Genomic DNA, 21515 nt, shown 5'->3' on the forward strand with positions numbered 1-21515 from the left:
TTGGTCGCTACAACATTGCATTAAAATGCAATAATGGGCGATCAAAAGATTGTATCTACACCAAAATTGGTATCAATAAAAATGTCAGCTCGGCGCACAAGAAATAACCCCTCACCCAACCCGAGATCACGAAAAATGGAGACGCTATAGGTATCGGAAAATGGCTACTTTTTTCTTTTTTTAAACAAAATATGCATTTTTTTTTCACCACTTACATAAAAAAAAAAAAAGAAAAAGAAAAAAAAAAAAAAAAAAAAAGAGAACCGTTTTCCAGTACTCTATATGGCAAAACCAATGGTGTCATTCAAAAGTACAACTCATCCCACAAAAAACAAGCCCTCACTTGGCCATATTGACGGAAAAATAAAGTTATGGCTCTGGGAAGAAGGGGATCGAGAAAAGGAAACTATGAAAAAACCCAAGGTCGTGAAGGGGTTAAAAGCCTGCATCTGATGGTATGGGGTGCATGAATGCCTTATGGCATGGGCAGCTTACACTTCTTTTAAGGCACCATCAGTGCTGATCATTATATATGGGTTGTGGAACAACATATGCTCCCATCTAGACACTTTTTTCATGGAAGTCCTTACATTTTTCAGCAGGACAATGCTAAACCACATACTGGGTCCATCACAACAGAATGGCTGCACAGAAAGTTTTCTAAAGGAGGTCGTCTTTTTAAATAAAGAGTGTCTACATTTCCACCATCTAATGTGTTTTAGGTTTTGAATAAAATGAGGCTATAAAAGAGGGATTTTTGGTACTCACCGTAAAATCTCTTTCTTGGAGCCTTCATTGGGGGACACAGGTAATCATGGGTGTATGCTGCTGTCACTAGGAGTCGGACACTAGGCAAGAAAAGGAAAATAGCTCCTCCTCCGCAGTATACACACACCGACAGGCACGAAGTACCTCAGTTAGTGTTAGAGCAGTAGGAGAAACAACCAAAAAAACTCAACTTATGTACCAATCCAACAACGAAGGCACATAGACCAAATAATGGTACAACATATGTACCCAAATAATGATATAAACAGTTAGGGAGGGTGCTGTGTCCCCCAATGAAGGCTCCAAGAAAGATTTTACTGTGAGTACCAAAAATCCCTCTTTTATCGCTTCATTGGGGGACAAAGGTAACCATGGAACATCCCAAAGCATTCCCTAGGGTGGGAAGCAGGAAGATTCAAGGAATAAATGGACTCAGGTCAGCCGATGCAAAACCACCGCCTGCAGTACCTTCCTTCCCAGGCCTGCATCAGACGAGGCATGGGTATAAACCCCGTAAAAACTCACAAAGGAGCGCAAAGGTGACCAGGTTGCGGCCTTACAATCTGGTAAGTCAAATCCTGGTAACAAACAGCCCAGGAGGCCCCCACCACAAAGCGGAGTGAGCCTTCGCTCCCGGATGAGCCTTCACCTCCGGAAGAGGCTGTTTGTCCTGAACGCGGAATGCCTCCACGGCAATAGTGAACTTAGAAGCTAGGAGCCCATTAAGAAAACCCTCAGAGATGACTAACAGGGCATCAGATTGACGAAAGGGAGCAGTCCTTGAAATGTAGACTTGGATAGCTGTGACGGGATCCAGCTTGTAGAGGGACTTCTCCAGGAGATGGACTGGAGAGACACAGAAGGAAGGACAATGTCTTCATTAATGAGGAATGACAAGACCACCTTGGGTAGAAAGGAAGGAACAGACCTGAGAACTACCTTGTCCCGATATAGAATCAGGAGTGGGGAACGGCAGGACAATGCAGCTGAGAAACTCTCCTGAAGGACGTAATTTAACTAAGACGACAACTGTCCAAGACAGGAGAAAAAAACCATGATGCCACAGCATTTCATTCAAATGTCAATGGATAGTTTGTGCTGACACTGATGCACAGAGCCTGCAGGACAGCTAGAATTTATTTAGAACTTGATTGGGCCTGCTTAGACAACATCTGAACTATCCTGCATTGCAACCTTTCATCAATTTTTCTCTGCCATCCAGGGAGATTAGCTACAGTGCCATGGGTTGAAAACTTCTTGATTATGTTGCGCACCGTGAAAAGAACATCCAGATCTCTGGAGATGGACTTGTAACATTGAGATTGTTAATATTTTCAACAATTCTGGTTCTGAAGTCCTCAGACAGTTCTCTTCTCCATGCTTAGTGTGACACACACAGACACAAAATGCAAAGATTGGAGTCAACTTCTCTCCTTTTTCTCTTGTTTCAGGTGTGATTTTCATATTGCCCACACCTGTTAAATGCCACAGGTTAGTTTGAACGAGCATCACAAGCTTGAACCAAATTAATTTACCCACAATTTTGTCAGGCCCATTTTTTGGGGTTCTGCGTAAAATTATGTCCAATTTGCCTTTTTTCCCCCCTTTTTTTGTGTTGTTTCAATACACACAAAGAAAACAAATATGTGTTGAACAAAACAAGTGTAATTGCAATAATTTTCTGGGAGAAATACTTCATGTTCTGGAACAATTTCAAGAGTGAAAACACTTTCAGCCATAACTGCAGAACCGCCAATCTATATGCGAGAAGACAAAACATAAGCTGTCTGCAAGACTCTCACAGCAACAGTCAATAAACCTCCAGAGGAAAATAAAATTGCAACAAATGTAATGTGTAGTCGTAAAGTACCAAAACCATGGCCATACAAAAGAACCATAGTCCTACAAAATTGTAAGGGAACTCCCAGATAGTTATATCCTACGTAGAATTTGGGTGATAATCCCCAAAATTAAATAAAAAAGTGATATCCACTGTAATGATGTTGTATTTAAAAATATCAATTTGTATTGCAAATATCAAAAAAGAAAAAAGGACAATGGATGAGCAATGATGAAACTAGCAGGTCTATGGTGAAGACAGCACCAAGGACAATAAACTACAGGTCCTTCTCAAAAAATTAGCATATAGTGTTAAATTTCATTATTTACCATAATGTAATGATTACAATTAAACTTTCATATATTATAGATTCATTATCCACCAACTGAAATTTGTCAGGTCTTTTATTGTTTTAATACTGATGATTTTGGCATACAACTCCTGATAACCCAGAAAACCTGTCTCAATAAATTAGCATATTTCACCCGTCCAATCAAATAAAAGTGTTTTTTAATAACAAACAAAAAAACCATCAAATAATAATGTTCAGTTATGCACTCAATACTTGGTCGGGAATCCTTTGGCAGAAATGACTGCTTCAATGCGGCGTGGCATGGAGGCAATCAGCCTGTGACACTGCTGAGATGTTATGGAGGCCCAGGATGCTTCAATAGCGGCCTTAAGCTCATCCAGAGTGTTGGGTCTTGCGTCTCTCAACTTTCTCTTCACAATATCCCACAGATTCTCTATGGGGTTCAGGTCAGGAGAGTTGGCAGGCCAATTGAGCACAGTAATACCATGGTCAGTAAACCATTTACCAGTGGTTTTGGCACTGTGAGCAGGTGCCAGGTCGTGCTGAAAAATGAAATCTTCATCTCCATAAAGCATTTCAGCCGATGGAAGCATGAAGTGCTCCAAAATCTCCTGATAGCTAGCTGCATTGACCCTGCCCTTGATGAAACACAGTGGACCAACACCAGCAGCTGACATGGCACCCCACACCATCACTGACTGTGGGTACTTGACACTGGACTTCAGGCATTTTTGCATTTCCTTCTCCCCAGTCTTCCTCCAGACTCTGGCACCTTGATTTCCGAATGACATGCAAAATTTGCTTTCATCAGAAAAAAGTACTTGGGACCACTTAGCAACAGTCCAGTGCTGCTTCTCTGTAGCCCAGGTCAGGCGCTTCTGCCGCTGTTTATGGTTCAAAAGTGGCTTTACCTGGGGAATGCGGCACCTGTAGCCCATTTCCTGCACACGCCTGTGCACGGTGGCTCTGGATGTTTCCACACCAGACTCAGTCCACTGCTTCCTCAGGTTCCCCAAGGTCTGGAATCGGTCCTTCTCCACAATCTTCCTCAGGGTCCGGTCACCTCTTCTCGTTGTACAGCGTTTTCTGCCACATTTTTGCCTTCCAACAGACTTACCATTGAGGTGCCTTGATACAGCACTCTGGGAACAGCCTATTTGTTGAGAAATTTCTTTCTGGGTCTTACCCTCTTGCTTGAGGGTGTCAATGATGGCCTTCTTGACATCTGTCAGGTCGCTAGTCTTACCCATGATGGGGGTTTTGAGTAATGAACCAGGCAGGGAGTTTTTAAAAGCCTCAGGTATCTTTTGCATGTGTTTAGAGTTAATTAGTTGATTCAGAAGATTAGGGTAATAGGTCGTTTAGAGAACCTTTTCTTGATATGCTAATTTATTGAGACAGGTTTTTTGGGTTATCAGGAGTTGTATGCCAAAATCATCAGTATTAAAACAATAAAAGACCTGACAAATTTCAGTTGGTGGATAATGAATCTATAATATATGAAAGTTTAATTGTAATCATTACATTATGGTAAATAATGAAATTTAACACTATATGCTAATTTTTTGAGAAGGACCTGTATATATAGTCAAACAAGTAGTAGGATACCTGATAATATGCAAGTCACTCATGGTAAAAGTAGTTAGAAATAGTACAAATTTCATACTATAAGGTAACTAGCTGTTTCCAGCCAGCTAACGCTCGGCACGCTCATTGCTATCTAATTAACGCTGCTGGTGATTAAACTAAAGTAAATAATGACAACATTCAATAGCGCTTACGCAGGTGGTAAATTAACTTAAAATGAAGTTAATAACAATAATCATTAAAAATCTGAATACTACTAATAATACATTTTATTCACAGTGTAAAATCAAAAACAAACTGGATTCAGTAAGATGTGCGTTTTTTATTCATTCCAGCATCTAAACAAATTTCATAACGAAACATAAATTAAGTTAAAATTTCTCTGTAAACACAATTAAATGTATAGTCATTTTCAAAGATCTTTCCTTGACTTCTACCAGGTACAATTTAATGTGTGGGAACAGAGCCTCATGTGGTAATGTCTGAGGACGGAGCCTCGTGTGGTAATGTGTGGGGGCGAAGCCTTGTGTGGTAATGTGGAGGGATGCAGCCTCGTGTGTTAATGTGTGAGGACGGAGCCTTGTGTGGTTATGTGGGTGGGCGGGATTATGTGTGGTAATGTGGTGGGGGGCGGGATTATGTGTGGTAATGTGGTGGGGGGCGGGATTATCTGTGCTAATGTGGTGGGGGCGGTATTATGTGTGGTGATGTGGTGGGGGCGGTATTATGTGTGGTGATGTGGTGGGGGCGGTATTATGTGTGGTGATGTGGTGGGGGGTGGGATTATGTGTGGTGATGTGGTGGGGGCGGGATTATGTGTGGTGATGTGGTGGGGGGGATTATGTGTGGTGATGTGGTGGGGCGGGATTATGTGTGGTGATGTGGTGGGCGGCCGGGATTATGTGTGATGTGGTGGGGGCGGGATTGTGTGGTGATGTGGTGTGGATTGTGTGTGGTAATGTGGTGGGGGCGGGATTGTGTGTGGTAATGTGGTGAGGGCGGGATTATGTGTGGTGATGGAGCTACTGTGCAAGGGGCGGGATTAGCAAGTGTGATGTGGTGGGGCGGCGGGATTATGTGTGGTGATGGGGAGGGATTATGTGTGGTAAAAGGGTGGGGGGAAAGGATTATGTGTGGTGATGTGTTGGAGGGGCGGGAGTATGTGTGGTGATGTGTTGGGGGGCGGGATTATGTGTGGTGATGTGGTGGGGGGCGGGATTATGTGTGGTGATGTGGGTGGGATTGTGTGTGATGTGGTGGGGGGGCGGGATTGTGTGTGGTGATGTGGTGCGGATTGTGTTTGGCAATGTGGTGGGGGGTGGGATTGTGTGTGGTAATGCGGTGGGGGGGATTGTGTGTGGTAATGTGGTGGGGGCGGGATTGTGTGTAGTAATGGGGTGGGGGGCGGGATTATGTGTGGTGGGGCGGAGCTACTGTGCAGGGGGCGGGATTAGCGAGTAATCACGATGCCTCATATATATAGATGATAGGTAGTAATGTGATGTGACCACAAGACGGCGCTCAAGTCAATATACACAATTTACATAGTAAACCTAACACCATATTGAACAGGATGGAAAAGTCCAGATGTGCTAACCAATATCAAGAAAAACCATGAGTGTGCCGTGATGGTTGCTTACTCAGAGTTAAGTGTCCTGGTGCTCATCAAGCAGCCCCGAGGCACGTTTCGAGTTTGCTCCCTCACGAGTGGAGAGGGTGTGATTGCATGAGCATGTGTGAGAAATGCAGGTCTTGTATACGTTTCTCATCAGGTCCGGACTGCAGTCACTGAGCACATGAGTGGCGGGTAGGGTTGAGCGAAACGGGTCGGCAATTTTCAGAAGTCGCCGACTTTTGGCAAAGTCGGGTTTCATGAAACCCGACCCGACCCCTGTGTGGGGTCGGCCATGAAGTCGGCGATCTTCTGAATCTGGAATCGGAATTCCGATACCGATTCCCGATATGTTTAAGATATCTGGAATTGGTATCGGAATTCAGATTTAAGTGTAAAATAAAGAATTAAAATAAAAAATATCGCTATACTTACCATCTGACGGGCCCTGGTACTAACCGGGAACCTTCCTTCCTTAGAATCAGCCTTCCAGGACCTCGCGGTGACGTCACGGTGACGTCGCGGCTTGTGATTGGTCACGCGGCCGCCCATGTGACCGCTCGCGCGACCAATCACAAGCCGTGACGTCACCGAAGGTCCTGGAAGGGCTGATTCTTAGGAAGGGAAGGCTGCCGGAACGAAGCAGGGCGTGTCCGAGGGTGAGTATATACCTAATAGGAATATACTCACCCTCGGCTTCGTTCCGGCAGCCTTCCTTCCTAAGAATCAGCCCTTCCAGGACCTTCGGTGACGTCACGGTGACGTCGCGGCTTGTGATTGGTCGCGCGAGCGGTCACATGGGCGGCCGCGCGACCAATCACAAGCCGTGACGTCACCGCGAGGTCCTGGAAGGCTGATTCTAAGGAAGGAAGGTTCCCGGTTAGTACCAGGGCCCGTCAGATGGTAAGTATAGCGATATTTTTTATTTTAATTCTTTATTTTAGACTTAAATATGGATCCCAGGGCCTGAAGGAGAGTTTCCGCTCCTTCAGACCCTGGGAACCATTGGAAACCCAATGCACTGCATTAGGTTTCGAGTTTCGGCCGACCCCGACTTTTTTATAGGATCGGCCGATTTCACTCGACCCGACTTTTGAAAAAGTCGGGTTTCGTGAAACCCGACCCGATCCTATAAAAGTAAAGGTCGCTCAACCCTAGTGGCGGGGCCTCGGCCGCGAATGTGTCGCTTCTAACGATTCGATGACAGAAAGGGTGAAGAAAAAGTTTGCTGTGACGTCAGGGACCCACGCTACCCCATGTAGATGCCTTGAAAGGCCGCGGGCGGAACGGAGCGCCGATGTGCATGAGCACCTATCAGTGGCCATTTTTGAAGGATGAGAGAATGTAGGCAAAGAGAATTAAGAATATAAGGAAAACAACATAAGTGGAAACTTATCAATGTGAAAAAGACCTAAGTCAATACAATAATAAAAAAAGGGAGGGGGAAACGTGTCCTTGAGGAAGGGATGTGTGTGAAAAAAATGGGCAGGAACGATTGTGGGTGTTAAAGGGAATGAAAAATAGGGATTTTTGTGTACTCACCGTAAAATCCTTTTCTCCGAGCCATTCATTGGGGGACACAGACCGTGGGTGTATGCTGCTGCCACAAGGAGGCTGACACTAAGTGATACAAAAAAAGTAAGCTCCTCCCCTGCAGTATACACCCTCCTGCTGGCTCTCAGCTAACCAGTTCGGTGCAAAAGCAATAGGAGATCAATAATAGCATATGAGAGTATATTATATCAAATTAAATATGAGAGTATATTATATCAAATTAAATATGAGAATATAGCATGTAAATTTTTATATATATATATATATATATATATATATATATATATATATATATATATATATATATATATATATATATATATATATATATACACACACACACACACACACACACACACACACACACACATGTTAATTATAAAAAAAACAAGCACAGATTAATAACAGGGTGGGAGCTGTGTCCCCCTCAATGAATGGCACGGAGAAAAGGATTTTACGGTGAGTACACAAAAATCCCTATTTCTAGACAGATACAGGAGTATTATCCCTGGAGGCCCTCTGACTAGCTAGCTATGCTAAAACAATTGGCTGATCCTGAGATTCAACCTTTCCTATTTTACAGACAAATAACGACAATATGATGGACGTGAAGTGCACCTGAGCAGACCTAGAGAGTTGGTGAGCACAAAAGCAGGTGACATACTAGGACGCAAATTAAGACTTTTACAGATGTACTTTGGACGGTTACAGCTGAAATGGGCAGACATGGGGTACAGTCCAGTAAACCCACTTGATGTTAAAATATTGGTAAATGCATTCATTGACGGTATGACAAAAGGCTTACGAGACGCAGTAGACAGCCAGACCTGAATGGAGAAATGTAGATTCAAAAGACCTCCTGAGACTTGATAAAGGAGTTGAACAAACTAGGACAATAAGACGACGTGTCATGTATGCTGGAGTACAAGGAAAACAGTAGAGACGTAGTAAGGGACCTAAGGACTTAGAAACAGTAAAGTGTTTTAACTGTGGAGAAAATGGGCACTATGCCAGCCGTTGTAAAAACCCTACGAAGGAAACTAAGCAGACCAATCTTCCACCTCCTTCAGACTAGGAAACTGACAACCCAGTGACAAATGTGTGCCCTGTTCTTGTCCCCTCCGGACCTGGTCCTGCCTTGATGACCACCATACCAATGCCGGGAGGGAAAGAGACAGAATTCTTGATTGACACTGGAACAGCCGGAACTGTGGTACACAAAGACTTGATAATGCCAGACATGATTCCTGAAGAGACTGTGGAGTACGTGAGGGTTGAGGGACAAGCGACTGAAGCCCATATGACTAAACAAATAAGACTAGAGTCACGAGACAGCCAAGAGGTTCTTACAAACTTATTGTTAGTGACAATACCCCTATGAATTTGCTGGGAGCAGAGTTGAGTGCTGTCTAGGCCACCATACAGTACTCTCATGAGGGTATTACAGTCACAAGTCCCCTTTCATATAAACACTTGGGGCAGAGGGACGCCAGGGTCTTCCATGTGCACATTATACCACAGGTAAATCATGCCCTATTATAGTTACACTTAATTCCATTCATTTGCCAGTTTAGTAGTTTCCTTATACAAGATGGTATAGTTACAGTGTATTTCTAGGTTGTCTTCATATGACAGTTTTTTTAGCCATTCATTATATTGGCTCAAACCATAGTCACTGTTTATTTGCCTTTTCCACTTCTTATACCTTATCGCAAGCAACTGGCATTGATATTTGGTATTTTTCAAATCCCTTCTGTTTGTATTTGAAACTGTTAGTTATGGATTTATATAGGGCTGCTACTTTCTTAGAATAAGCTTGTGCTTTGCTGTGGCCTATGACATTGTGCTCCCCCATTTTATGACTCAGCACATTTCGTAATTATATATATATATATATATTAATATATATAATTTTCTTTTGGTAACATATTTTGTGAATGAAATTTAGTTCTTAAGGGGTACTCTACCCAATCAAATATGGGTGTAAATAATATTTGGACATTAATGTGTGACTTATATAAACACTTGTGTAATATTGCAGAAATGGTGTATATGGCAAGAGTAGTGAAAGTAACACCTGACACCAGAATGTCTGAGGACGAGGAAAAGAGTCAGGTACGAGACACTTTTTGGGCAAGGGGAAAATCTGATGTGGGTCAGCTGCCCATTCTCCCTGTCATGATTAAATTAAAAGAAGGAACCACTCCCTTTTGGTTAAGGCAATACCCCTTTGAACCTAGTCAAATCAATGGCCCTGAGCAGGGATATTAAAGAGTATGTTAAGGCAGGGGTTCTAGTGCAGAGATCTTCCCCCTGCAACACCCCTTTGTATTCCATTAAGAAGAAAAAGGACCCAAGAGTTCCCCTGACACTTTCAGAATAGTTCATGACTTACAGGCTATTAATGATGTTACAGTGAGTGTGACCTCAATTGTCCCTAATACACACCCCGTACGGTCACAGATCCCAGCCACATCAAAATGTTTCACAATCACTGATTTGGCAAATGAATTCTTAACCTCATCCACAGATTGTACTATTACAGTACGTGGATGACCTCCTGCTCTGCTACCCGGACCAGATGTCCTTGGCTTTTTAGCCAAAAAGGGTTGCAAAGTCTCACGTGACAACCTACAGTATTGCAAACAAAAGGTGAAATTTTTAGGCCACAATATTGCTAAAGGTACAAGACGCCTGATTAAAAGGAAAAAAAAAACAAAAAAAAAAAAAACAGGCAGTGCTGACAACAGCTTAGAGGAAAACAGAGACCGATAGCTTTCTACTCAGCACAATTAGACCCAGTGATTAGAGGGTCTCCTACGTGTGTCCGTGCTGTAAGAGCCGCTGTATTACAGCTAGGCATGTGAGCTCACACTGACTTTCTTTTGACAATTTGTTCCCCACATGACATTAATGCCATATTCGTACAAGTTCAACTAAAACACCTGTCTATGGCTAGACAGATCACAGTTGAATGTGCTCAAATACTAATTCCTGAATACGTCACCCTCAAAAGATATAATATTCTGAATCCAGCCACTCATCTGCCTGTGGATTCAGAAAAGGGGGAATTGGTGACAGCGTTGGCTGGTGGGAAAGAATGAAAAAAAAAAAAAAGTACTTTGGTGACATGACGCACGTACATGACTGCATAGGAACTGATGAGTCAGGAGACAGTGGGTTTTACACATGTTCATGGAAAAAAAAACCTGTTCCTAATGCATATTCTGAGGTTTTTATTTTTGTAGATGGCTCCAGATACCACCAGGATGGGCGGTTCTACACTGGACATGCAGTAGTATCCTCACATGAGGTAATCCGAGCTGAACCACTCCCTCCCTCCTCACATGTCGGTGCAGGAGGCAGAGTTGAATGCAGTCACTGAGGCGTGTAGAGCTGCTGCAGGTAAAGTCGCTAATATTTACAGATTCGAATTGTGCATGGGGAATATCCCATGATTAATGCCCTATCTGGAGAAGCAGAATGTTTCTTACATCAGCCAGTAAGCCCATTAAAAATGCAGAGCTGGTGAAACAATTAGTGGAGGCATTGATGTTACCAGTCCAGGTTGGCATCGTCAAGGTAAAAGCACACACGAAAGGTGACTCTGTGGAGGTAGATGGCAACAGAAGGGCGGACGAGGCTGCTAAAGTAGCAGCAAGGCGGCCTAGGGAGCAGTGGACTGTGGCGGTGAGTCAGCGTATTCCAGCCACACTGAGCCTAGATGTCCTGAAATCCCTCCAGCTGCCCAAACAGAGAAGGAACACGGGGGAGAATGGGAGCTGAACTCAAAAGGAGTATGGGAGAATAAGGATAAATTGTATATAACAAGGTCCCTGTTCCTAATTATGGCGCAAGCAACACATGGCCCCACTCACACCTCAAAATGTCACATGTGTCCATGGTAGATGCCTTCTGGATCGCTCCTGGTTTCAGTTACGCAGCCGCAAAGCTCGTACAGTCATGCTTCATTTGTGCACTGCACAACCCTGGTAAAAACAGTAAAAATCCCTAAGAAAGCGACACCCAGGCCTCTCTACCCATTTCAGAGACTGCAAACTGGCTACATACAGCTACCAAAGGTAGGAGTGTATGAAAAATGTCTGAGTATGTGTAGATCTCTTCTCTGGTTGGCTGGAAGCCCATCTGGTAAAATGTGCAAATGCTAAAGCGACTGCAGACAAACTGATGAAAGAACTGATCTGCAGGTATGGTGTCCCAGAAACCATAGAGAGCGATAGGGGTACACACTCCACGGGAGAAATAATGAGGGAAGTCATGCAGGCCCTGGGAGTACAGCAAGCATATCATGCACCATATAGACCACAAAGTAGTGGGAAAGTGGAGAGACTAAACGGGACACTTAGGCTATGTGCACACGTCAGGATTTCTTGCAGAAAATTCCTGAGAAAAACCTGAAATTTTCTGCAAGAAATCTGCATGCGTTTTTTTCCAGACATTTCCCAATGCATTTTATAGTGGGAAATCCGCAAAAAAAACGCAAAATTAATGAACATGCTGCTTTTTTACCGCGATCATGTGCACAAAACATGCGGAATTCTTTCTAAATGATGGGATGCATATTGTATGCTGTTTTTTTGCAGTTTTAGGGTACGTTCACACAGGACTTTTTTGCTGCTTTTTTTTGCTGCTTTTTTTAATGCTAATTTAGGTGCGTTTTTGGTGCGTTTTTTGGGTACGTTCACACAGGACTTTTTTGCTGCAGATTTTTGCTGCAGATTTTTGCTGCTTTTTTTATGCCAATTTTCAGCTGCTAGGACACCTCACAATGGCTCTTCACACCTTACTACCAGGAACTCCCTCACAATAGATCACAATCAGGACACCTCACAATGGCTCTTCACACCTCACAATGGCTCACAATGGCTCTTCACACCTCACTAACCACACCCCTAAGCTCTTGGCTGTGAGATCACTTCCTGCTGGCCATGATTTTCTGCACAAAAAAACGCAGCAAATAATGCTACATGCGTTTTTTCAGCGTTTTTGCAGCGTTTTTTTCATCACCCATTCAAGTCAATGGGTGAAAAAACGCAGCAAAAACGCAGCAAAAACGCTGAAAGAAGTGACATGCCCTATGTCCAAAAAAAGCAGCAAAGCAGAAAATACTGATCAAACAAAAAACCAACGTGTGTGCATGAGATTTCTGAAATCTCATAGGCTTTACTGGTACTGTAAAAAGCAGCTGAAAATTAGCATTAAAAAAGCAGCAAAAAAAAGCAGCAAAAAAGTCCTGTGTGAACGTACCCTTATAGCGTTTTTATCGCGAAAAAAACGCGAAAAATCTGCAACGTGTGCACACAGCCTTAAACTGAATATTCAAAGGCCATGGCAGACACAGGAAAGAGCGGGGTAGAGTGCTTGTCTCTTGCACTCTTGTCAGTAAGACACACTCCAAATAGAAAGACAGGCTTGTCTCCTTTTGAAGTCCTGTTTGGCGGTTTGCCAAAGGTTGGTCTGTACTTCCCACAGGTGCTACAAATGCAACACGGTGCTATGACAGCCCCTGTCCAGGCCTTGCAGGAAAGACTTAATGTGGTGCATAAACATGTGTTTTCATCCATTCCAGATCCTAATGCCAGTGCAGACGTGCATCAGCTGAATCCAGGTGATTGGTGGTCATACACAGACATGTGAGAAGGAGCCTAGATCCACGGTTTGATGGCCCGTTTTAAAGTCCAGCTGACCACATTCACCTCCGAGAAACTTGAGGGAAAGCCCACCCGGATCCATGCCAGTCACTGCAAAAAGATCTTTTCACTAGCAGAAAGACGGTTCTCCTAATCACCTTGCTGGCAGTGGTAGGAAGTTTGCACCTTACAGAGACACTGGATAAACTTTTAAATGTTGACAAGGACAACAAACTTAATCAACATCTTGCTTTTCTTATAAAAGACGCGGAAGGACAAAAACTGCTGGACTGTTGGATCTGTACACACAGCCCAGTATCTGTACACACAGCCCAGTATCTGCAAGGACTATGCTGTACTTAGCCTTTACCCCTGGAGCTAAGGAAGGTATTAACACCACACTGCATACACAATGACACTTGGACTCAGATTTTCTTAGTCTTATTAAGAACCGGAACCAATACAATATAGAGACTCCTTTTTAAATCCAGCCAATTGGCTTGGCGGCCTAGCGGGATGGATTATTTTTAGTATTTTTCAGACTTGTATGCAAATTAGGTTGTTTTGCTTATTGTTTTATGTGGCCGTAAAAGCGCTAATATATGTATTACCTAAGGCTGAACCTTCTGTAGTGTATCATAGGCCCCGTATGGCCACTGCTGACGGGGGAGGTGAGTGTCCACACTGAGGGTGGATGGGCAAAGCAGGTAGAAAGCCCCCTTGTGGGTACTAGACCCATGAGACAGTAGCTCCTTTGTGGACATCAGCTGACCCTGCGGCAGAGGTTATACCATTTACAAAAGGGGGAAATTGATATAGAAGGGTTAATAGTTTGCCTTTAAGTGCCTTTTGCCTTTAATTGCTAGAATTACTAGAATCTGTTGACGCAGTAGTCTGATGGTCTCCTCTTCAAGGACACTACACTTCTTATCATGTATGCTTTCAATAGTCAGCCACAACATGTTCTGGGTGCGTGGTAAATAAAGTATGACCCTGGGTGAAGGTGGAGCTACATGAGTTACATTGAAATGCATTTGTTGTAAATGGTATAAAACATTGCCTTGGTTTTTGATATATCTCATAAAAGTGACTTGCTCACAGAATATGTGTGAGGTGTCCTTTGTCTCCAAGCGCGCTTGTAAAATGACGGGCGTAATTCCACAATTTGGCCTCACTGGTGATCTGGCGTACTGACATTGGGTCAGAAGCAAACAGCTACACCATGTGTAATATACTTTATTATGTATGGTGACTATTGATGTGATAGGGTATTTATTTTTCCCTGGTTATACTATGCAGACTATTATATCAATGCAGTATGGCATAATATCGCCTTTATGTGGTCATATGTGGATTCATTTATATTAATGTACGCCAGTTATGCTTATTTAAACCTCATTTTCTATTGTCACTAATTATATCATATTTATGCTGATATTAGATAATTTGTAACATATTGGAGCGATATCACATATTCATCTAGTGTGCCGATTTAGCCTTGTGTCTCTGAATAAGTGGTTACCGCACTTTCCAGCCACAGTACGCATGCGTGCCATTGTCCCAGTTCGCCCGTCGGCTTGCAGCGTCTGTGTTCAAGTGGTAGTCATGTGATATGACATCACACGACACATGACGCCGCAGAGCATCCTGTCACCATGGCAACGCGTGTGTCACAGAAAGTGCCTGTGTTTTCCTGTATGGAGTCCATTGGCTGATTATGCAATGCTGCCGATGCAGCGGTAAGCTTCTTTAACGCCAGGGTTATTTGCCCATTAGTTAAGGGCGTTCTGATTGGTGTTTGGGGCTTTTATACCCGCATTTCCCCTTCCTTCCCCACCCCTTGAGAAAGGCTACACCGCCGAAACACGCGTCAGAGAGGACGCTCGCAGACACACTCCTGGCATACTACGGGTAATGATTTCTGCCCTTTTATTTTGTGATATACACTTTATGTGCTAGGTTTTTGAATACCTTAGGCTATATGGGATACGTGCAATATATGTGTGATTATATTCTATATAATTATATTTGTCCCTGCGAGCCATTATGATAGATATAACATTTATTCTGCGAGCTTCCTAACTTTTGGTATGTGCTAGTGGTTGTAACCCCCTTCTTTTCCTGTATTGTCACCTGTACCTGATCATTTAATAAATATATTTTTGATTATTTAAATTATACTTGGGAGTTTCTTGTCGTTGGTTTTTCTTTGGTTTATTATACTTGATGGGAAGCATAGACAAGACCTGCACGCCTTACACATACCCATATAGTCTTTGTTAAGATTGCAACCCACCGGTGAGTACTTGTCAATGTTCTAGATCGGTCATTTCATTCTATTTTTTGTTTCCAGGGAATAAAAATATTAGCTCATTCATCACAGACTGGAGTAAGATTTGTGGCAAGGAGCACGCCATTTTTAAGACATGCCTAATTTGTTAAGTATCAGGTGCCTTCAAACTCAGTCATGACTGGAAATTTGTATGCCCCTGAATGTTGTTACTTCCAGGTTTTAGCAAGAACAGCACCACACGCAATGCTATTTTTTGCAGCTGAAAAGTAATGGCTACTGCATCAGTGTTCCTGAATAGTGACTAGTGTAAACAGAGACTGGAAGTGAACCGGAACATATTATACAACTGGTGAGTAACATGAAAATCTAAACAGATTTTGATAGTAACATCCAAGTATGTACTGTATATTGCTGGAAAAAATACTAACTGCATTCATCCACAGCAGAGTCCTGTACAGGTATGGGATCCGGATGATCATCTTTCTTGCCCTCACTCTCAAGAGACACAGAATCTCCATTTAATGGTAAAGCTGAGAGGAAGAAAAGAAAAACACCTCCATTAGAAGTAGAACTTAGCGAATTTGTAAAATATTACACAGTAAAAATCACCTTCCATTCTAAAGGGTTTTGGGGAAATATTTACAAAGTAGACATACACAAAATCAGAAGTAGAAATACAAATTAAATTTATAACCTAAAAGAGGGTGCACTAAATATTTCATTTTGAGAGAGGCGCCCCCTTCTGTGCCAGGTCTGCAGCAGGACAATATGATGATTAAGCCCTGTCCCCTGATCTAGTCTTAAAACAGAAGTACAGGAGATCAGTGGATTACCCCTAGTGTGCTCGGCAGGATTTGTACAGGACCGTTTGTTTCAAGAGCATGCTGAGAATCTCAGACTAAGACAAGATTACCAGAAACACAAATGGTCCAGCAGCGAGAAATACTCCAATAAGACGTATATTTTTCATCACTAGAAGGAAAAAAGTCAAGTCCCAACCACCTTACTTCAGCAGTTTTGCATTGTCCATGGCAGGAATAAATCCCTAAATAATTACCGTAAATTACCCATGATTGTTGGAAGGGTTTGCATCAAGTTATCCCAATAGGGAATAATTTGTTTAGAGGTTGTTGCACTGGAAACTGAATGTTTCCTCTACGTTCAGTACATTCAGAAGGGGCGCTCCCGAACTCCATTCTCAGGACTGCTTAGCTTTACAGCGGCTGGACTCCTAATGTATTGATAGGGAGTAACTGGATACAAACCCTTTAACACTAGATTTAAACAAGGTCATTTCCTGGAGACATTTACCTTTAAAAAGGTAATGCTACTGATTTAACCACTCAATCATGCGTACCCCTGACCATTTATTTTATTTTTTTTGGGGGAGGGGGTGGGGGTGGGGCGAGAAATGTGTCAGATGTGGCATTCTGTGTAATCAGTTGTGAATAGAGGGGTTACCCAGTATTACAATCCTGTCTGTGCTACGGAGCCCGCTGAGAACTCCTCATCCTCCTCAAACGGTTTCACTTCCTCATACAGGAATTAGAAGGAAAATAAATATGGTAACGTGGCCAGTGTGAAGATTACTAACTTTATTTTTCCAATACAAATCACGATCTGGAAGAAATATAGACACCACCACTCCGAAAAAAGCCGGTTTAAACAATGGGTTATTTTCTGATGATACCTTCCCTTTAAAGAGTAATGCGAGCGTTGTCAGAGGCAAGTCAGAACTTTTGATTGGTTGGGGTATGGCCCCTCACTGATTACCAAAAGAAAGCGGAATAAATGCTGCTTACCGCAGGAAATAAAGACCTTCCCATATCTATATTATATAGAAGTCATTTCAAATCATTTACCTTCATCTTGTTCCTTGGTAGTTTCTAATAATTGTTGACTACTGTTGTCCCCTTCAGTCGTTTTCTGCTGGCTTCCCATTTTGGAGCCGAGAATACTAGATTTTATTCTGCTGTAAACTTCGGATGCTTTGTCCATAACAGCTGGATTAGCTTTGTATCGGCGGATCTGTTAAGATGGTAATATTTTTAAGCAAAATATACAGCTGCCTTAGGCCTCGTTCAGACGTCCGGTTTTCACGGATAGAACACGTGCGCATTATAGATTATGAGGCTGTTCACAAATAATGATTTTTTTTGCAGACTGTCCACACAATGATGAAACTTACTTTTTTTTTTTTTAATCATCATCATCAGTGTCACGGATAAAAGGTCATCTATAAAATCTATGGGTCCGTGGTATCTGTGTGCAGTCCATTAACATTGCTTTGATAAGATTGCTCATAGCAAGTCAGAAATTCTGCTACATACAGGCGTATATATACAGTGGGGCAAAAAAGTATTTAGTCATTCAGCAATAGTGCAAGTTCCACCACTTAAAAAGATGAGAGGCGTCTGTAATTTACATCATAGGTAGACCTCAACTATGGGAGACAAACTGAGAAAAAAAAATCCAGAAAATCACATTGTCTGTTTTTTTTATCATTTTATTTGCATATTATGGTGGAAAATAAGTATTTGGTCAGAAACAAAATTTCATCTCAATACTTTGTAATATATCCTTTGTTGGCAATGACAGAGGTCAAACGTTTTCTGTAAGTCTTCACAAGGTTGCCACACACTGTTGTTGGTATGTTGGCCCATTCCTCCATGCAGATCTCCTCTAGAGCAGTGATGTTTTTGGCTTTTCGCTTGGCAACACGGACTTTCAACTCCCTCCAAAGGTTTTCTATAGGGTTGAGATCTGGAGACTGGCTAGGCCACTCCAGGACCTTGAAATGCTTCTTACGAAGCCACTCCTTCGTTGCCCTGGCGGTGTGCTTTGGATCATTGTCATGTTGAAAGACCCAGCCACGTTTCATCTTCAATGCCCTTGCTGATGGAAGGAGGTTTGCACTCAAAATCTCACGATACATGGCCCCATTCATTCTTTCATGTACCCGGATCAGTCGTCCTGGCCCCTTTGCAGAGAAACAGCCCCAAAGCATGATGTTTCCACCACCATGCTTTACAGTAGGTATGGTGTTTGATGGATGCAACTCAGTATTCTTTTTCTTCCAAACACGACAAGTTGTGTTTCTACCAAACAGTTCCAGTTTGGTTTCATCAGACCATAGGACATTCTCCCAAAACTCCTCTGGATCATCCAAATGCTCTCTAGCAAACTTCAGACGGGCCCGGACATGTACTGGCTTAAGCAGTGGGACACGTCTGGCACTGCAGGATCTGAGTCCATGGTGGCGTAGTGTGTTACTTATGGTAGGCCTTGTTACATTGGTCCCAGCTCTCTGCAGTTCATTCACTAGGTCCCCCCGCGTGGTTCTGGGATTTTTGCTCACCGTTCTTGTGATCATTCTGACCCCACGGGGTGGGATTTTGCGTTGAGCCCCAGATCGAGGGAGATTATCAGTGGTCTTGAATGTCTTCCATTTTCTAATTATTGCTCCCACTGTTGATTTCTTCACCCCAAGCTGGTTGGCTATTGCAGATTCAGTCTTCCCAGCCTGGTGCAGGGCTACAATTTTGTTTCTGGTGTCCTTTGACAGCTCTTTGGTCTTCACCATAGTGGAGTTTGGAGTCAGACTGTTTGAGGGTGTGCACAGGTGTTTTTTTATACTGATAACAAGTTTAAACAGGTGCCATTACTACAGGTAATGAGTGGAGGAAAGAGGAGACTCTTAACCCCTTAAGCCCCGAGGGTGGTTTGCACGTTAATGACCGGGCCAATTTTTACAATTCTGACCACTGTCCCTTTATGAGGTTATAACTCTGGAACGCTTCAACGGATCTTGGCGATTCTGACATTGTTTTCTCGTGACATATTGTACTTCATGTTAGTGGTAAAATTTCTTCGATATAACTTGCGTTTATTTGTGAAAAAAACGAATATTTGGCGAAAATTTTGAAAATTTCGCAATTTTCCAACTTTGAATTTTTATGCCCTTAAATCACAGACATATGTCACACAAAATACTTAATAAGTAACATTTCCCACATGTCTACTTTACATCAGCACAATTTTGGAACCAAAATTTTTTTTTGTGACGGAGTTATAAGGGTTAAAAGTTGACCAGCAATTTCTCATTTTTACAACACCATTTTTTTTTAGGGACCACATCTCATTTGAAGTCATTTTGACGGGTCTATATGATAGAAAATACCCAAGTGTGACACCATTCTAAAAACTGCACCCCTCAAGGTACTCAAAACCACTTTCAAGAAGTTTATTAACCCTTCAGGTGTTTCACAGGAATTTTTGGAATGTTTAAATAAAAATGAACATTTAACTTTTTTTCACACAAAATTTATTTCAGCTCCAATTTGTTTTATTTTACCAAGGGTAACAGGAGAAAATAGACCCCAAAAGTTGTTGTACAATTTGTCCTGAGTACGCTGATACCCCATATGTGGGGGTAAACCACAGTTTGGGCGCATGGCAGAGCTTGGAAGCAAAGGAGCGCCATTTGACTTTTCAATGCAAATTTGACTGGAATTGAGATGGGACGCCATGTTGCATTTGGAGAGCCCCTGATGTGCCTAAACATTGAAACCCCCCACAAGTGACACCATTTTGGAAAGTAGACCCCCTAAGGAACTTATCTAGATGTGTGGTGAGCACTTTGACCCAACAAGTGCTTTACAGAAGTTTATAATGCAGAGCCGTAAAAATAAAAAATCATATTTTTTCACAAAAATTATCTTTTCACCCCCAATTTTTTATTTTCCCAAGGGTGAGAGAAGAAATTGGACCCCAAAAATTGTTGTGCAATTTGTCCTGAGTACGCTGATACCCCATATGTGGGTGTAAACCATTGTTTGGGCGCAGGGCAGGGCTCGGAAGGGAAGGAGCGCCATTTGACTTTTCAATGCAAAATTGACTGGAATTGAGATGGGACGCCATGTTGCATTTAGAGAGCCCTTGATGTGCCTAAACATTGAAACCCCTAACAAGTGACACCATTTTAGAAAGTAGACCCCCTAAGGAACTTATCTAGATGTGTGGTGAGCACTTTGAACCAACAAGTGCTTTACAGAAGTTTATAATGCAGAGCCGTAAAAATAAAAAATCATATTTTTTCACAAAAATGATCTTTTCACCCCCATTTTTTTATTTCCCCAAGGGTAAGAGAAGAAATTAGACCACAAAAGTTGTTGTGCAATTTGTCCTGAGTACGACGATACCCCATATGTGGGTGTAAACCATTGTTTGGGCGCATAGCAGAGCTCAGAAGGGAAGAAGCGCTATTTTACTTTTCAATGCAAAATTGACTGGAATTAAGATGGGATGCCATGTTGCGTTTGGAGAGCCCCTGATGTGCCTAAACATTAAACCCCCCCACAAGTTACACCATTTTGGAAAGTAGACCCCCTAAGGAACTTATCTAGATGTGTTTTGAGAGCTTTGAACCCCCAAGTGTTTCACTACAGTTTATAACGCAGAGCCGTGAAAATAAAAATTATATTTTTTTTTTCACAAAAATGATTTTTTAGCCCCCAGTTTTGTATTTTCACAAGGGTATCAGGATAAATTGGACCCTAAAAGTTGTTGTCCAATTTGTCCTGAGTACGCTGATACCCCCTATGTGGGGGGGAACCACTGTTTGGGCGCATGACAGAGCTCGGAAGGGAAGGAGCGCCATTTGGAATGCAGACTTAAATGGATTGGTCTGCAGGCGTCACGTTGCATTTGCAGAGCCCCTGATGTACCCAAACAGTACAAACCCCCCACAAGTGACCCCATATTGGAAACTAGACCTCCCAAGGAACTTATCTAGATGTGTTGTGAGAACTTTGAACCCCCAAGTGTTTCACTACAGTTTACAACGCAGAGCCGTGAAAATAAAACATTTTTTTTCCCACAAAAATGATTTTTAGCCC

At 42.5% G+C, this 21515-nt stretch overlaps 1 protein-coding gene across 2 annotated transcripts in view; it reads right to left on the reverse strand.

The window, feature by feature from the left end:
• The window catches only part of HDGFL2 (HDGF like 2), a 112351-nt gene that overhangs the window by 3619 nt on the left and 87217 nt on the right, over window positions 1-21515 (reverse strand). The window contains exons 14-15 of one of the 2 annotated variants that reach the window (XM_077273557.1): window positions 17481-17646; window positions 16047-16148 (exon numbers count right to left, since the gene is read on the reverse strand). In XM_077273557.1, coding sequence (XP_077129672.1) covers window positions 16047-16148; window positions 17481-17646 — 268 coding nt within the window. Of the gene's footprint in view, window positions 1-16041; window positions 16149-17480; window positions 17647-21515 lie in introns of those variants that run through there. The other variant, XM_077273550.1, reaches the window with a different exon arrangement.

The sequence above is a fragment of the Ranitomeya variabilis genome, chromosome 1, assembly GCF_051348905.1.
Source record: "Ranitomeya variabilis isolate aRanVar5 chromosome 1, aRanVar5.hap1, whole genome shotgun sequence".
Classification (NCBI taxonomy): Eukaryota; Metazoa; Chordata; class Amphibia; order Anura; family Dendrobatidae; genus Ranitomeya; species Ranitomeya variabilis.